Source organism: Erythrolamprus reginae, chromosome 1 (assembly GCF_031021105.1).
Source record: "Erythrolamprus reginae isolate rEryReg1 chromosome 1, rEryReg1.hap1, whole genome shotgun sequence".
Classification (NCBI taxonomy): Eukaryota; Metazoa; Chordata; class Lepidosauria; order Squamata; family Dipsadidae; genus Erythrolamprus; species Erythrolamprus reginae.
Genome location: NC_091950.1, coordinates 305464263 through 305480439, shown reverse-complemented (window position 1 = coordinate 305480439; position 16177 = coordinate 305464263). Strand labels below are relative to the sequence as shown.

Below are 16177 nucleotides of genomic sequence, written 5' to 3'. Positions count from 1 at the left end.
GAAAATACCCTTCCCCCACCATGGTGCAGGACACCAAATAGGCCACACCCCCATGGCACTCCCTATCTTTTCTACAGACACAGAGTCAAATTTCTGCATCCATATTATGTCAGCTAATTGCTCACTGCTTTTAAAACATTTTGTCTTGTCTCTAGCCTTAAAGGTGCACATGTTATTGCTCAGTTTACAAAGAAGCTTCTTGATGAAGATATTTCTGTTGTGTCTGGATCTGAGATGTTGCCAGTCCTCAAAGGAGCTTTTATCTTTGTATGCCGTCAAATGTATAGTTCCTGCGAAGGCTTAGAGGTGCTGCTGCCTTATCAGTTACATAAATCTATTGCTGAAGCTTGGAGAAAGGTAGTCTTATGCTTGTTCTTGTAGAGAAGTTCTACCATGGATGCATGTATTCCAAAATGTCACTCTTCATATAAACACGTTGTAGTATAGACTTTGGAGTCAGTTTGGTGTACTGTAGTAGTTAAAGAATCGGTCTTAAAACAGGAAATCCCGAGTTCTAATCCCACCTTAAGAACAAAGCTATCTGAGTGAACTTGGGCCAGAAAGAAGGCAGAGGCAGACTACTTCCAAAATCTTGCCAAGAACATTTGTCCAGGCATTACCAGGAATAAAGATTGACATAACTCCACCCCTACTCCAACACCCCAAATATAAACTTTATCAAGAGAGTAAAATATATATTACTTTTTGCTTGAGGCATGATTGTCCTATAACAAAGGAGTGTATTGTTACTCACTTTATATAATTGTGGCATAAAGTTTGCAGCCACTTTTGTATAATAAGCCTCAATTTATAGTATCTAGCTACACCTTGCTTTGAAAACAAGATACCCGATGTCCATGGAGATTTACATTGTTAGCCTAATGATATCATCATGCAACTGACATAAGTCACCATGGAGACATATTTTCTAATTAAACAGACAGTTGTGAATAATAGACATCAACTCCTCCCAATTAAATTAAGTTTTAGAAGCCCGAATTTGCTGTTTGTGTTTATAATGTGGTTTGACAAGATTTTTAAAAGTTACAACTTTTTGTTCAATTGTTAAGTACCCATTTATTTTATGGTAGTCGTAAAAAGCAGACAAACCAAGAACAATATTTTCTAAGCGCAATTACAAAATTTATATTTTGTAATTGCGCTTAGAAAAAATATGCAAAAATATGTGATACACACCCACCCACCCACACACACACATATATGTTTTCGTAGACTTTCACGGGTACAGGTATGACGGTCTTGGCATATTCAGGTTTCTTCCCGTGTAGGATTCAGAAATTTCTGGTGACGTTTCGACGAGGTCCCACTCGTCATCTTCAGGCTGGTGCTTCTGTCCTTGTTCTAGGGCGAACCTTGTTCTGTGCTCACCCTAGAACAAGGACAGAAGCACCAGCCAGAAGATGACGAGTGGGACCTCGTCGAAACGTCACCAGAAATTTCTGAATCCTACACGGGAAGAAACCTGAATATGCCAAGACCATCATATATATATATTATTAGATGTAGATATAGATATATATATAAAGGGTAAAGAAGTATCTGTGGATTTTACTCTGCTACTCTTTGCTGACTGTAGGGACTGTGCTCATCTCTGTTTTAAGGCCATTGAGTCAGTGCTGTCCAAAGATATTTCCGCACTTATGTGGCCAGCATGACATTATGGAGCACAGTTACCTTCCCACCAAAGTGGTACCTATTTATCTACTCACATATGAATGCTTTCAAACTGCTAGATCGGCAGGATCTGGAGTGAGAATGGGAGCTCACCCCATTGCATGGCGCTCGGGTCTCGAACCTGGGCTGCCAGCATTCCAGCCCACAAGCCCAACGTCTTAACCGCTGCGCATCTGTGGCAACCTTATTCAGTTGAATAAAGGCTACAAAAATTTCCATTTGAAAAAAAATTCTTTCTGAGTATTTTAACTTACCATGCTTTATTGATCATTATCAGTACTTAAATTTGTTTTATTCTTATGACCCAATTTCCTGTGTTTTTTTTAATCATTCAACAGACTAGTTTGCTTTCAGAGAGAATTCCAACACCTATAGCTGGGATAGACACTGTTTCTTCAGTAAACCAAGAACCTCAGACTTGGTAAGTGATTTTATTTCCTATGTTGATATGTAGTTAGGATAGTGTTTAGAAATGGATATTGTTGCTGATAAAGAGTTTTAGTGTCATTTGTTGTTATTATGGCTGCAGCTACAGAGATATTGCATGTAATAGTAAAAGGCTTAGTGTCACTTTCTCTCTTGCTTAGTTGTCTTTGTATCTATATACAAAGTCTTCGGAGAGGGGCGGCATACAAATCTAATTAATAATAATAATAATAATAATAATAATTATTATTATTATTATTATTATTATTATTATTATTATTATTATATGCTTCATGTTCAGCTTTGATTTATCTATCATTTCTCTTCTTTAGCTTTTTTGCTGGCTTCTATTAGTTTGATTTTCAGCTCTCCTGTCATTTTTCATTTACAATTTTTGCTTTTTCTCCCTTTTTCTTCATCTCCCATTTAGAATTTAATCCTTTCTTTTTTTAATGTCCTCCTTATTGCTCTTAGTTCTTCCTGCTCTTCCTTTTCACCTTCCCCCTGCCTGATGACTTTCTGATTCTGCTGTGCAAAATCTGAAGACTCAGCTATGCAGTGGATGCATTGAATTATTTAGGGAAGAACAAGGGCAAATTCGACTTGTCTTCTTTAGGAGTAATGCTGCATGGCTTACATAATGATCAGCACTTGCGCTGCAATGATGATCACTTATTTACTTATAGCTGGGTTGCTTCAATGTTTTCCGGAACTCATGAATTTTATATGGGAATTCATAGGACCCTAGAAATTGCTATAAACACTACTAGTCATAGTTTGTTAAAAGTGGTTTAAAATCTAAAGGGAGATTTTCCAGTTCCAGTTCAAGGGGAGATGATGATGATGATTATTATTATACAAATCATACAAATCCAATCAATCAATCAATCACTCAATCAATCAAATAAATAAATTTATTTATATTTTATTTTATTTATTTAATTTATTTTATTTATTTATTTTATTTTATTTTATTTTATTATTTTATTTTTTATTTTTATTTTTTATTTTTTATTTTATTTTATTGATTGGATTTGAATGCCGCCCCTCTCCGCAGACTCAGGGCGGGTAACAACAGTGGTAAAAACAACATGCGACAATCCAATACTAAAACAGCTAAAAACCCTTATTTTAAAAACCAATCATACATACAAACATACCATACATAAATTGTAGAAGCCTAGGGGGAAAGAATATCTCAGTCCCCCCATGCCTGATGACAGAGGTGGGTTTTAAGGAGCTTACGAAAGGCAAGAAGGGTGGGGGCTATTCTAATCTCTGGGGGGAGTTGGTTCCAGAGGGCCGGGCCGCCACAGAGAAGGCTCTTCCCCTGGGTCCCGCCAAACGACATTAAATAAATAAATAAATAAATATCCCAACTTAATGCACTTTAAAGTGGTCAGGAAGATGCCAAGGTTTGAGCCCTGTCCTTCTTTGTCTATCTCCATATTTCTACAAATCTATGTAACTTTCCAACAATGACATTAGCAGCCACTGAAGCCACTTACTATGTACATCTATACATTTGCTTCATGATTCCATTCCATGTACCATAATATATTTCCAAGGCAGTCCCAAAAGGACTTTTTGAAGAGGCAACTGGAATTCCTTTGTTTTTCCTTGAAGACATTTTGTTTCTCCTCCAAGAAGCTTTTTCAGTTCTGACAGAATGGTGAAGATAGGAAAGATTTATACTCCTTGTGCAATAATATGGTCATTAGACTCTTTTGGAGAGTCATTGAGGCCACTTGGAAGTTTATCTGTGCCCTCAGGATCACCTGAACAGTACAAATGGGTGTGGAACATTTTTTGAACTGCCGAAAACTGTGTTTACAATGGGTGTTCTACACCCATTTGCAATATTCAGATAAGCCTGAGGACACAGATGAAATCTCCAAGAAACTTCTTAGATGAAAAGCAAAACGTCTTCAAGGAAAAACAAAGAAAGACCAATTGCCTCTTGAAAAGGAATCTTTGGGACAACCATGACCTGGATGACTGAGAATCTCTATAGACATTTGCCAAGACAGTAATCTGTATTCTACATCTAGATTAAAGTTGGCTGATTCTTCCCATTGTAATTGTAACCACTGCTCTTTAAATTTTTTATATTGTCAGCGTTGTAAATACAGTGTTCCCTCAATTTTCGCGGGGGATACGTTCCGAGACTGCCCGCGAAAGTTGTATTTCCGCGAAGTAGAGATGCGGAAGTAAATACACTATTTTTGGCTATGAACAGTATCACAAGCCTTCCCTTAACATTTTAAACCCTGAAAGTGTAATTTCTCATTCCCTTAGCAACCATTTAGATCATTACTCACCATCAGCGTTCCCTGTAATTTTTTTGGGGGGTGGGCGGAAAAGTATAGTGTCTGAGCGGCAGTCCCTTTGGGACTGGGCGGCACAGAAATAATAAATGAATAAATAAACAAACAAACAAACAAATAAAAAACCCACCCTGTTTTGCCTCAGAGAATTTCAAAATAAAATACTGTACTGTGTGTCTATAACAGTGAGCTCATAATAGGGCAACTCTATCAATATCAAAATGCCACTTAAATAGTTGAGCTAGATTTTGATTTTCTTTCTCTCTTCCTTACTCCCATTCTTTTTCTTTCTCTTTTCCTTCCTCTCTTTTTTCTATCTGTTTCTCTCTCTTCCTCTCTTCCTCTCTCTCTCCTTCCCTCTCACTCTTTCCCTCTCGGCTTCTGGGCAGGTTTGGAAAACTCTGAGTTGATGATGATTTTTAAGTGAGCGATTGCTCACTGCTCAGCTTAGAGGGAACTATGCTCACCATGTTTATTTATTAAAGTTTATTAAAAAAATATTTATTAAAGTCGGATGAAAGTTTGGCGATGACATATGACGTCATCGAGTGGGAAAAACCGTGGTTTAGGGGAAAAACCCGCAAAGTATTTTTTAATTAATATTTTTTAAAAACCGTGGTATAGACTTTTCACGAAGTTCGAACCCGTGAAAATCGAGGGACCACTGTATGTGTAAAATGTGAGCATCATATTACTGCCAAATTATAGGAGAGAAGTTATATTGTTTTTTAGTATCTTATACAAAGTATTGATGCCAAGAAAAAAAGAATCATTACATAAAGATACATTTTTTAAAAAATAACATGTTTAGTTTTTAAAACCTACAAAAAACACTTTTAATGCCTTGTTTAAAACATGTTTGTTGCCCAAATAATGCCTTCCGTGCTTTCAGTATAAAAACATTTGCAGGGTAAATTTTGTCTTTTGAAGGTCAAACCAATCCTCTTGTCTGGGTTTCCTGGGAAATCTATTTGCAGATCAATGTTTTTCTTTAGATCATAATAACTCATGTCTTTTCTGTGTAGTTTGCAAAAACAAAAAAGAAAGAAAGAGATCATGAATCTTATCTGGTCGTGTTTACATTTAATAATAAGTCATAGTTATGAGGAATGAGCTGTATGCTTGTAATGGCTCTTTCTTGTAAGAAGCAAACAAGTCAGGTTCCTTTATCCATTGTTTGCTGAGCATTACATGCGAATCAGGGACTGATTTATTATTCTCTCAATAATTCAGAATCATAAAACATAATTTTGTTCTGGCATACGCTTTTGCTCTGTTAGGAGCAAAACAGAGTAGACTTCCCTGCTAACACATATAATGAAAACAAATCAGAAATGAAGCCATTGAAGCTTCATTTTTTTTTTGGGGGGGGGGGGGAGGGGAGGAGGAAGGAGGCGCTGGCAGGAGGAACCCAGCAGCAGCAACAGCAGAAAAACAGGTAGAGAGAAAGATGGTGAAAATACAGTTCTTGCTGAAAGTACATCTCCAGATTCTGGCTTATTAATGCATACCATTCATTCATTCATTCATTCATTCATTCATTCATTCATTCATTTATTGGATTTGTATGCCGCTCCTCTCCGCAGACTCGGGACGGCTAACAACAATGTAAAACAACATGTAACAATCCAATTTAATAAAACAACTAAAAACCCTTATTATAAAAAACCAAACATACCATGCATAACTTGTAATGGCCTTGGGGAAGGAATATCTTAACTCCCCCATGCCTGGCGACAAAGGTGGGTCTTAAGTAATTTGCTAAAGACAAGGAGGGTGGGGGCCATTCTAATCTCTGGGGGGGGAGTTGATTCCATAGGGCCGGGGCCACCACAAATAAGGCTCTTCCCCTGGGGCCCGCCAAACAACAGCAATATGCCATAAGTAGTTTGTGTCTATGGTGGAGAGGATTATAATGGGCAATACTATACCATAAGAACATCATGAACAAAGCAGAGCCAGAATTTTTCTAAGGCTTCATTTGTTTGTTTTCCAATTTAAGTGTCTTAAACTTATCCAGTGGATCATTGTCCCATCTTTTTGTTTTGTCTTGGTGATCATTGCCAGAAAGTTATTCATAGGTAAATTTATTTTATTTCATATATTAAATTTATATGCCACCTATCTCTTTACTGTATGACTCTGGACAACTTGCCACATCACAAAAACAAGAAAAATATAAAGATTAAAATGTTAAAGAGTCTCGGTGATGCAGTGGATAGAGTGCAGTACTGCAGGCTACTTCTGCTGATCACCAGCTGCCAGCAGTTTGGCAGATTGAATCTCACCAGGCTCAAGGTTGACTCAGCCTTCCATCCTTCTGAGGTCGGTAAAATGAGGACCCAGATTGTTGGGGGTAATATATGCTGATCCTGCAAACCGCTTAGAGAGGGCTGTAAAGCATTGTGAAGCAGTATATAAGTCTAAATGCTATTGCTATTACTAAAAATATTAAAATTTGCCAGGAATTGAGTAAACTAGGAATCGGTATACAGGTGGGCTTACAGATGGAATGTTTTTCTTAACCAAACAGGTAACTCTAGCGTGGAATGCCCCTATCGGAGCCCCAAGGGAGTCAAGGACCTTTTGGTAGGCCAAGAAGGTGAGGTGGATCTCACCTCAAATGACAGTGTTCCAAATGTTGTAGCTGTGGTAGGAAAGGCTCTTGTCCTGGACTCTGTAGCATGGCCTGTTGGGATGACATACTTTCTTAGGTACCCTGGTTCCACGCTAAAAAGGGCTTTAAAGGTTCTAACCTTGAATCCGGAAGCAAACAGGTAACCAATGCAGTTCATGTAATGATGGTGCTACATGGGCCATCCTCAGTAAAGCCATGATGGCGAACCTATGGCACGTGTGCCAGAGGAGGCACTCAGCGCCCTCTCTGTGGACACACGAGCCGTTACCCCAGCTCAGCTCTGCCATGCATGCGCCTGCCATCGGTCAGCTGATCTTCGAGTCTCTGGCACATGTGTCCAGGGGGCAGGGTGGGGTGACATGCACTTGTGCGGGGGAATGCGTGTGGGGACAGTGCACATGTGCGGCAGGTGGGGTGCATGCCGGGAGCACATGCGCAGGGGTCAACTCAACTCTACAGAATGTTTATGATTATTGCAAAATGGATTTGCAGTCCTTAGTTTGCTTTAGATCTATACTGGCTAAATAATGTAATTCTCTGCAAACATAAAAGTAAATTCCATAGATTACTTAGACTGTTAATGTGATAAGTTAAAATCTAGAGATCGGTACAGTTAGTTCCTTGACTTATAACCGTTCATTTAGTGACCATTCAAAGTTACAAAAGCACTGAAAAAAGTGACGGGTTTTTAGTCATAGTTTTAACTATTAGATTTATATTGTACTGTTTTATTGCTGTTGTGAGCTGCCCCGAGTCTTCTGAGAAAGGCGGCATACAAGTCTAATAAATAATAATAATAATAGTAATAATAATAATAATAATTATTATTATTATTATTATTATTATTATTGAAATGCTGCCATGGTTGTAAGTGTGAATAATAATAATAATAATAATAATAATAATAATAATAATAATAATAATTGTTATTGTTATTATTCACACTTACAACTATGGCAGCATTTCCATAATCACATGATCAAAATTCAGGTCCTTGTCAATTGGTTCATATTTACGACAGTTACAATATCCTGTGGTTATGTGATCATTTTTTTTGATCTTCTGACAAGTAAAGTCAATGGAGAAGCCAGATTCCCTTATCTTTGTTACTGATTTAACAACTGGGGTGATTCACTGTGTCAGGAAAGATTGTAAAATGGGGCAAACTCAGTTAACAGATGTCTTGCTTAGCAACAAAAATGTTGAACTTAATTGTGCTCATAAGTTGAGGACTAGCCGCATTATAAATGCCACCAGTATTTCTTCTTTGTTGCTATTCTGAAATAATGAATTTAGCTCTGCGTCCGAAATTATACCAATCTGAGAATATATCGAGTGATTTGTTTGTCACAATGGATTATATTTATCATGCTTTGTACCCATTCTGCATTCTGGAACCTTCTTTTCTTGAATTAAATCATCATCATCATTGTCATCCTCATAAAAACAAGAGCTTCCACTTTTGAATATAGATATGATGTTGTTTTTAAAATATCCTGTTTTGGTTTTACCAGTCAGACTACAGGGTACAATTCAGATGCCCCAAACATTATTTTTTTCAATTAATCTCTGGTAATATCAATGTCTTTGAGAAAGGTCCTGCTCCTCGTGATTGAATTTGCAAATTGTTACTCGACAGGGACAAGGCAATAGGTTTTCTTTGTGGAATAATATGATACCATGTAGATGAGTTGTGGTAGTCATGAGTTCTAAGACTTTTTTTCAAAATCATTATTAAATAGGCCTTCTCTCACTAATGTTTCCTTTTACTGGATTTGAGGTTTTTTTTTTAAATATTTAGGATTTTGTAAATCACTTCCAGATTTCCTTTTAGCAGAGAGAGGTGTAAAGTTGTTTTTATAATCATAAATAAAAACATGGGGAGTTTTGTTGCCTGGGCATTGGAGAAGAATGTGCTTACTGGAGTTAATAGCCAAGCCTATTAGAGAATGCTGGACCTTCAGGGGAGACAGCTGCAGTGTAGGTAGAGCAGACATGGATATGCAGATGATTTTGCACATGAATTAATTGCAACCAGATGGTGGATTGGGCAACAGAGGCAATATGGAAGGGAAACATTTTCATAACAAACATTATGTGTTAATAGAAGAGCATATGTCTTTCATATTACAAAGCCGTCCTCTGTACAAGAAAAACAAAACAAAGCTTTAAGTGCTATTACAGTTTTTATGGGAGAAGGAAGTGCTGGGTTGATTTTGTTTGTTGTACTCACAGAACTGTATTTGATTTTTTTTCTTTCTCTCTCTCTCAGTATTGTATTAGAAGAAACATTGTTGGATGACCTGCTAAATTTTGCTACCACACCAAAAGGTCTCCTCCTTCTACAGAACACAGGAACAGTCACTGAATGTGTCACCTTCATGTTCAACAGGTTCATGAAGAACCTCCAGGTTGTCATTATCATTCCTAAATATATATACAGTAGTACCTCTAGATACGAGTTTAATTCATTCCAGAAGGGAGCTTGTATGTCGAACAACTCGTATCTGGAACAAATGGCTTTAGACTTTGTTTTTCCCCTCTGAGATAACCAGAAGCAAGGATTCTTGCGCCACCTAGTGGACGCTCGGCTCGTATCCCGAATTTGAGCTCGGGTCTGAAACAGAAATTTTTCTCCCCTCGTGGCTTGTAACTTGGAATACTTGCATGTGGAGCAGCTCGTATCTAGAGGTACTACTGTATTTGGAACAAAAATTCGTAAAAACAATTATTTCGCTTGATTGCTTGCCTGATTGCTTGCACTGTAACCTTTTCCTGTCAGAGCTATTTGTTGGTCTCAGAATGCTAATTAGAATCTAATGATCCAAACAAACAGAAGATGTATATGCAAAAATCTGCTCCTGGCTAATTATTGTAGCCATTAAGTTATGCTCATTCGGTGAAAATGATATGTTTGGGGGCTAACATATTCTCTTGTTTGCACCAGGTGAGTGGATGTGAAAAGTTTGGCGATGGAGTAATTGTTTCACAAGTAGCTGCAACTGCCCCTGGGGCTGCAGCTCTACAAAATTCGGGTAATGTTGTTTTGCTTGATATCATTTTATTGTACATCATTGTAATTAAAGCTCGGTAATGTAACTCTGATTTCTGTCTACATTAGAACATCTCTCCCACATCGATAATTATATTCTATGTTTATTTATTTGATTATCCTTTGATTTTGTGCTAGTCCTGAGGGTGATTTCTGGTTTTGTATAGAGGAGGAGGAAAAATACCATGAGGGAAGGGAAAAAGGAAGTTCAGCAGCCCAGGAGACCAAGGAACATGAATCATGTTCTGTGTATTTGCAATTATAGGCAGCAATGCTTTGAAATAGAGAAAATATTCCCATTGATAATTCATAGATGTGTGGGTATTATCCAGTTGGTTACAAGTAATCAGATGTGCCAAAAATGCAAGGTTTTTATTATGTTATGTAGTATTATATACAACTTTTCAATAGACTCTGGAATAGAGGCTTTAGCACACACCTGCAGTTAATGTCATGTAAATTATTCTGTACATGGAGAAGAAAGAAATGTGCTGGATTACTCTGTTAGTGTCTTTGCTGAGCTGTTCTTGCAAGTTTATGATGTAATGGATAAAATAAACCTAACAAAACAAAATGGATATTGCACCTTCCCCAAGTCTTTTGGCTATGACCATGGTCAAAGCCAGTTCATCGCTTTCCCAATTCCCATCAGGTCCATACTGGCTCTTCCTGTGCTGCTACCCCACCTAAATCAAATAGAAGCTTCCTCCTCAGTTGCAACCTAATGTTCCCATCCTCAGCTGATACCTCCACATTCCATCTCTTTTAACAATGAACTTCTGCTGCCCTCATGAAAGGCCTATTTTGTCTAATAATAGGAATAACTCCAGGTACACTGACAAATACCTGCTCAGCTTTCTCAAATTGTCCAGGATCTCTAGGATTACCGACTTTATAGAAGCTCTCAACTTCTACAAAATCTTTGTTTTTCTGTTGTCCACAATCCATCTTTTTTGTAAAGCAAATACCCAACAATTTTTGTAATAAGCATGATTCCATTTACAGCAAATAAATGCTGGAAAGGAGCAAGGCACTAGTTAAAAGAGGTCATTTGTTTGCTGTAAATGTCTGGATACAGCACCAGCATACAGACAGTGTCAGCCAGCGATGGTTTCAATCAATTCTTATCAAGTATTCTGCATACTCTCGTCCTCTCCCATAAAGTATGGGATAATAATATTTTTTTTTTAACTTAGCTGTCTTGGAAAGATCTATAATTAAATAATGGTATATTAACTAATGGAAATCAGGTACACAACTTTTTTTTCTCCATGCATGTCTGGACACTGAGTTACTCAGAATCTATAACATTTATTTTGTTAAACGAAGTGAAGGTTTACAAATGGTTGTGAGATTTTGGCTCTCCCAGAACTCATCTTCAGGGATAATGAGGAAAAGAGCCTTTGATTATTTTGTATTATGTCTTATTTTATCTTTAAAAGCAGTGAAGGAGAGTGCCTAAACATATAAACAGGTCAGTCAGATTCATAAGTTGTATTTGATTGCACTAAAGACGGTTTCAACATTTGCTGGAGGAAAAGAGGGAAACTAATAATAACTGGACACCTGGCTTGAAAATATAAAGTCCATTTGAAATCCAACTGTTACAGTTAATAGCACTTAGACTTATATATCAATTCACAGTGCTTTACAGCCCTCTCTTACAGAGTCAGCACATTGCCCCCAACAATTTGGATCCTCATTTTTCCCACCTCAGAAGGATGGAAGGCCGAGTCAAACTTGAGCCTGGTGAGATTTGAACTGCTAAATTGCAGGCAGGCAGCAGAAGTAGCTTGCAGTACTGCATTCTAACCGAGGCTTATAAATTAGATGCATTGATCTCCTGATAGATGGAAGAGAACAAAGAACAAACTATTAATAAGATATTCAGTCTTTTAGAACAGATGGAAATGTTATCATCTAGATTCTAGAACAGTGATGGCGAACCTTTTTTTCCCTCGGGTGCCGAAAGAGCGTGGGAGTGTGCTATCGTGCATGCGTGAGTGCCCCTACCCATAATTCAATGCCTGGAGAGGGCAAAAACAGCTTCCCCCACTCCCTGGAGGCTGGGAACAGCCTGTTTACCAACTTCTGGTGGGCCCAGTAGGCTCATGTTTCACCTCCCCAGGCTCCAAAGGCTTTCCTGGAGCAGGGGGAGGGTAAAAACACTCTCCCCCATTTCCCTGGAGGCTCTCTGGAAACCAAAACCACCCTCCCAGAGTCTCTGTTGGAGACAAAAATCTGGCCAGCACACACATGCATGCTGGAGCTGAGCTAGGGCAACAGCTTGCGTGCCAGCAGATATGGCTCTGTGTGCCACCTGTGGCACATGTGCCATAGGTTCGGCATCATGATCTAGAATATGGAATGGTGGATGGATGGATGGATGGATGGATGATAGGTAGGTAGGTAGGTAGGTAGATGGGTAGGTAGATAGATAGATAGACAGACAGACAGACAAACAAACAAACTCGGAAGTCATTCAGAATCAAACTCCTGGCAATGAGCACTGAGTTAGCCTGCAGTACTGTATTCTAATCACTGCACCACCATGGCTCAACATTAGGAACTTAGTAGCAAATTATGCCTATTATATTGTTCTGAAATAAATATGATGGTATTTTATAGAACTATAGCAGGACAGATGGATTAACATTATTAAGGGAAAGTGTTTCCTGTGATGAAACAAATATTCCTGACAATATCTGTTTTTAAGATTTTTGCTAAGTTCCATGGCCACATTTCAAGATTATGCAAACATTCCTTGTGTTGCCCTTCTTCCTGTATCTTCTAATTCAGTGTTTCCCAACCTTGGCAACTTGAAGATATTTGGACTTCAACTCCCAGAATTCCCCAGCCAGCAAATGCTGGCTGGGGAATTCTGGGAGTTGAAGTCCAGATATCTTCAAGTTGCCAAGGTTGGGAAACACTGTTCTAAGTATATCCTCAAAGGTCATGCATGTCCCCCACAGTAAGTGATCAAGAGTAAAGAGATATAATATCCCCCTTTAGCAGATCTAATACTTTAGGGGATAAGTGTGATTATGAAAAAAAAACCACCATTATTTTCTAGGATTTATAAAGGCCCTTATTACTGAATTGTGGAGTGTTCTGGAGTGTGGAAGAGATGATGTCCGAATGACTCACCCCAGACCAACACCAGTAGATCCAATTGACCGAAGCTGTCAAAAGGTGAATTGATTTTTTCACAAAGATTACTGTGAATGCTTCGTATGAATACATTGTGAATCATGTTTTCTTGAGAAAAGCCTTGGGTAGTTTGACATTTCTGATTTCCCTAATTTGATACTAGGACATCAAAAGCTACTAGTCCATGTATGAACCTCTTCTTAGTAGGGTACTTGCCATAAAACTGAAAAGCATATAAGCTAACTTCTTTTTAATTGTTGTGGTTTTAATTTTGTCCGTTGCCCAGAGTCACTGCAGAGCGATGGGTGATCATATAAATTATATAAATGAACAATTAAATAAATCAACTCAAATAAAAATACTCAGTTTAGGGTTCATATTTTCAAAGTACAGCATATTAAGGTGTAGAAGAAGAGTTATGTGTAATTACTTCAGGATATTTTTACCTTCAGTATGTATCAATCAATCCTGTTTTATTATCTCAGCCAGAGGCTATAATACCAAATGCATTTACTAACAACTACAAATAAAAACAATTATCCACATAAAAATGATTCCCATATAAAATCATGATTGTTTTCTGTTTTTACAAATATTCATCACTCAGCAAATAATATGTTCTTTGTTAGAATGTAAACGAGTGTATTTTGCAAAGTAATATTAAATGACTACTCCCGCGGTAAAATGAAATTGCTGTTGCTTTGTGAAGCATCAAGTTCTTTCCTCCATTCTATTACAAGCCTCACTTTTTATTCTTATGCAATACAGCAATAATTTCCTTCACTGATTTTTATTTGGCCAGCTTCTATGTTGAGTGTAAGAATATGTGTGTTTTGTTTTTAAATCGGTTCTGCAAGCTGAGTAAAAAGAGTTTGATCATTATGTCCTTAGACTGTTCTGTAAGAATTCTTGAACAATTCAAGAGGGAGAGTGGGGGAGAGGAAAGGAGGGAGGAAGGAAGGAAGGAAGGACAATACCATGGCTTCTTGGTGGCATCTGCCACCTAAGGAGCAAACAAGTGTTATATACTACCAATTTTTGCCAGTGTTATTTCCAATATAGAAGAGTCTGTTTAGTATTCTTTAGCTGAGGCAAGAGGTAGCTGGATGCATCAGCCAGTAATAATAATAATAATAATAATAATAATAATAATAATAATAATAATAATAATAATAATAATAATAATAATAATAATAATAGTTGTTGTTGTTATTATTATTATTATTATTATTATTATTATTATTATTATTTAGATTTGTATGCCGCCCCTCTCCAAGGACTCGGAGCGGCTCACAATAACAATACACCTTGTACAAATCTAATGTAGGGCTTTATGGGTCATAACCAACACTTTGAATTGTGACCTGAAACTGATCGGCAGCCAGTTTAAGCCACGGAGTGTTGATGAGACATGGGCATATTTGGAAAAGCCCATGATTGCTCTCGCAGCCGCCTTCTGCACGATCTGAAATTTCCGAACACTTTTCAAAGGTAGCCCTATGTAGAGAGCGTTGCAGTAGTCGAACCTCGAGGTGATGAGGGCATGAGTGACTGTGAGCAGTGACTCCCTGTCCAAGTAAGGCCGCAACTGGTGCACCAGGTAAACCTGGGCAAGTGCCTCCCTGCCACAGCTGAAAGATGGTGCAGTAATGTTAGCTGTGGATCGAGGAGGACGCCCAAGTTGCGGACCCTCTCTGAGGGGGTCAGTAATTCCCCCCTCCAGGTAATGGACGGACAGATGGAATTGTCCTTAGGAGGCAAAACCCACAGCCACTCCATCTTGTCAGGGTTGAGTTTGTCCCTGTTGACACCCATCCATATCCTAGCAGCCTCCAGGCACCGACACATCACTTCCACTGCTTCACTGACTAAACATGGGGTGGAGATGTAAAGCTGGGTATCATCAGCATACTGATGATACCTCATCCCATGCCCTTGGATGATCTCACCCAGCGGTTTCATGTAGATATTAAATAACAAGGGGGAGAGGACCAACCCCTGAGGCACCCCATACGGGAGCGGCCTAGAGGCCAACCTCTGACGCCCCCACTAACACTGACTGCAACCAGCCATAGAGGTAGGAGGAGAACTACTAAAGGACAGTGCCTCCCACTCCCAACCCCTCTAGCTAGTGTAGAAGGATACCGTGGTCGATGGTATTGCAAGCCGCTGAAAAATTTAAACTTTTGGCAGCTTCTGGTGTTACTGCTCCTAATTTATTTATTTATTTATTTATTTATTTTTGATTTCATTTCATTTCATTTCATTTGATTGCCGCCCCTCTCCGAAGACTCGGGGCGGCATACAAATCTAATTTGCTACCTAATTGCCAAGTTGACTTCAAATACTTGGTCTGCCATCTGGAAACAGCAGAGTATGTCATTCTTTGTTTTTCAATATCACTAAAATCTTATATGGCTTGGGACCAGATTAGTTATAGGACTGCCTAGACTAGTGATAAGGATCCTTGGCCATTTTATGACTTGTGGACTTCAATTCCCAGAATTCCTGAGCCAGCATGGCTCCACAAATCATAAAACGGCCAAGGTTCTCCACCCCTGGCCTAGAGCAACAGCTAATTTTGTTTTTTCTATAGCAGGACTAGAATATAGAATGGCTTGCTGATGAAGCTGAGCCTGGTTTTGTCACTACAATTAAGGAAGTGATTTCTCACCCAGGTCTTTTAAATATGTTTTAACCAGATTTTTATTGTTTGGGAGTGTGGCGCTGTTATATCTTCATGCTTGTATGTCCCTTATATGTAGTGACCAGCTTTTTAAAAATCTGTTTTGATTTTAGGAATTTGTATTAATTTCAGAAAGTAAAGAGTTCTTGTGTGATTGGTGTTGGATTGGATTCCTCCCGCTCTATAATCCATGGAAGACACCC

The 16177-nt window shown here is 38.4% G+C and overlaps 1 protein-coding gene across 1 annotated transcript in view; it reads left to right on the top strand.

The window, feature by feature from the left end:
• The window catches only part of TBC1D32 (TBC1 domain family member 32), a 106081-nt gene that overhangs the window by 43039 nt on the left and 46865 nt on the right, over positions 1 to 16177 (top strand). Inside the window, exons 17-21 of the mRNA XM_070733436.1 lie at positions 156 to 357; positions 2034 to 2116; positions 9359 to 9497; positions 10034 to 10121; positions 13212 to 13330. Of these exons, the coding sequence (XP_070589537.1) occupies positions 156 to 357; positions 2034 to 2116; positions 9359 to 9497; positions 10034 to 10121; positions 13212 to 13330 (631 nt within the window). The remainder of the gene's footprint in view (positions 1 to 155; positions 358 to 2033; positions 2117 to 9358; positions 9498 to 10033; positions 10122 to 13211; positions 13331 to 16177) is intronic.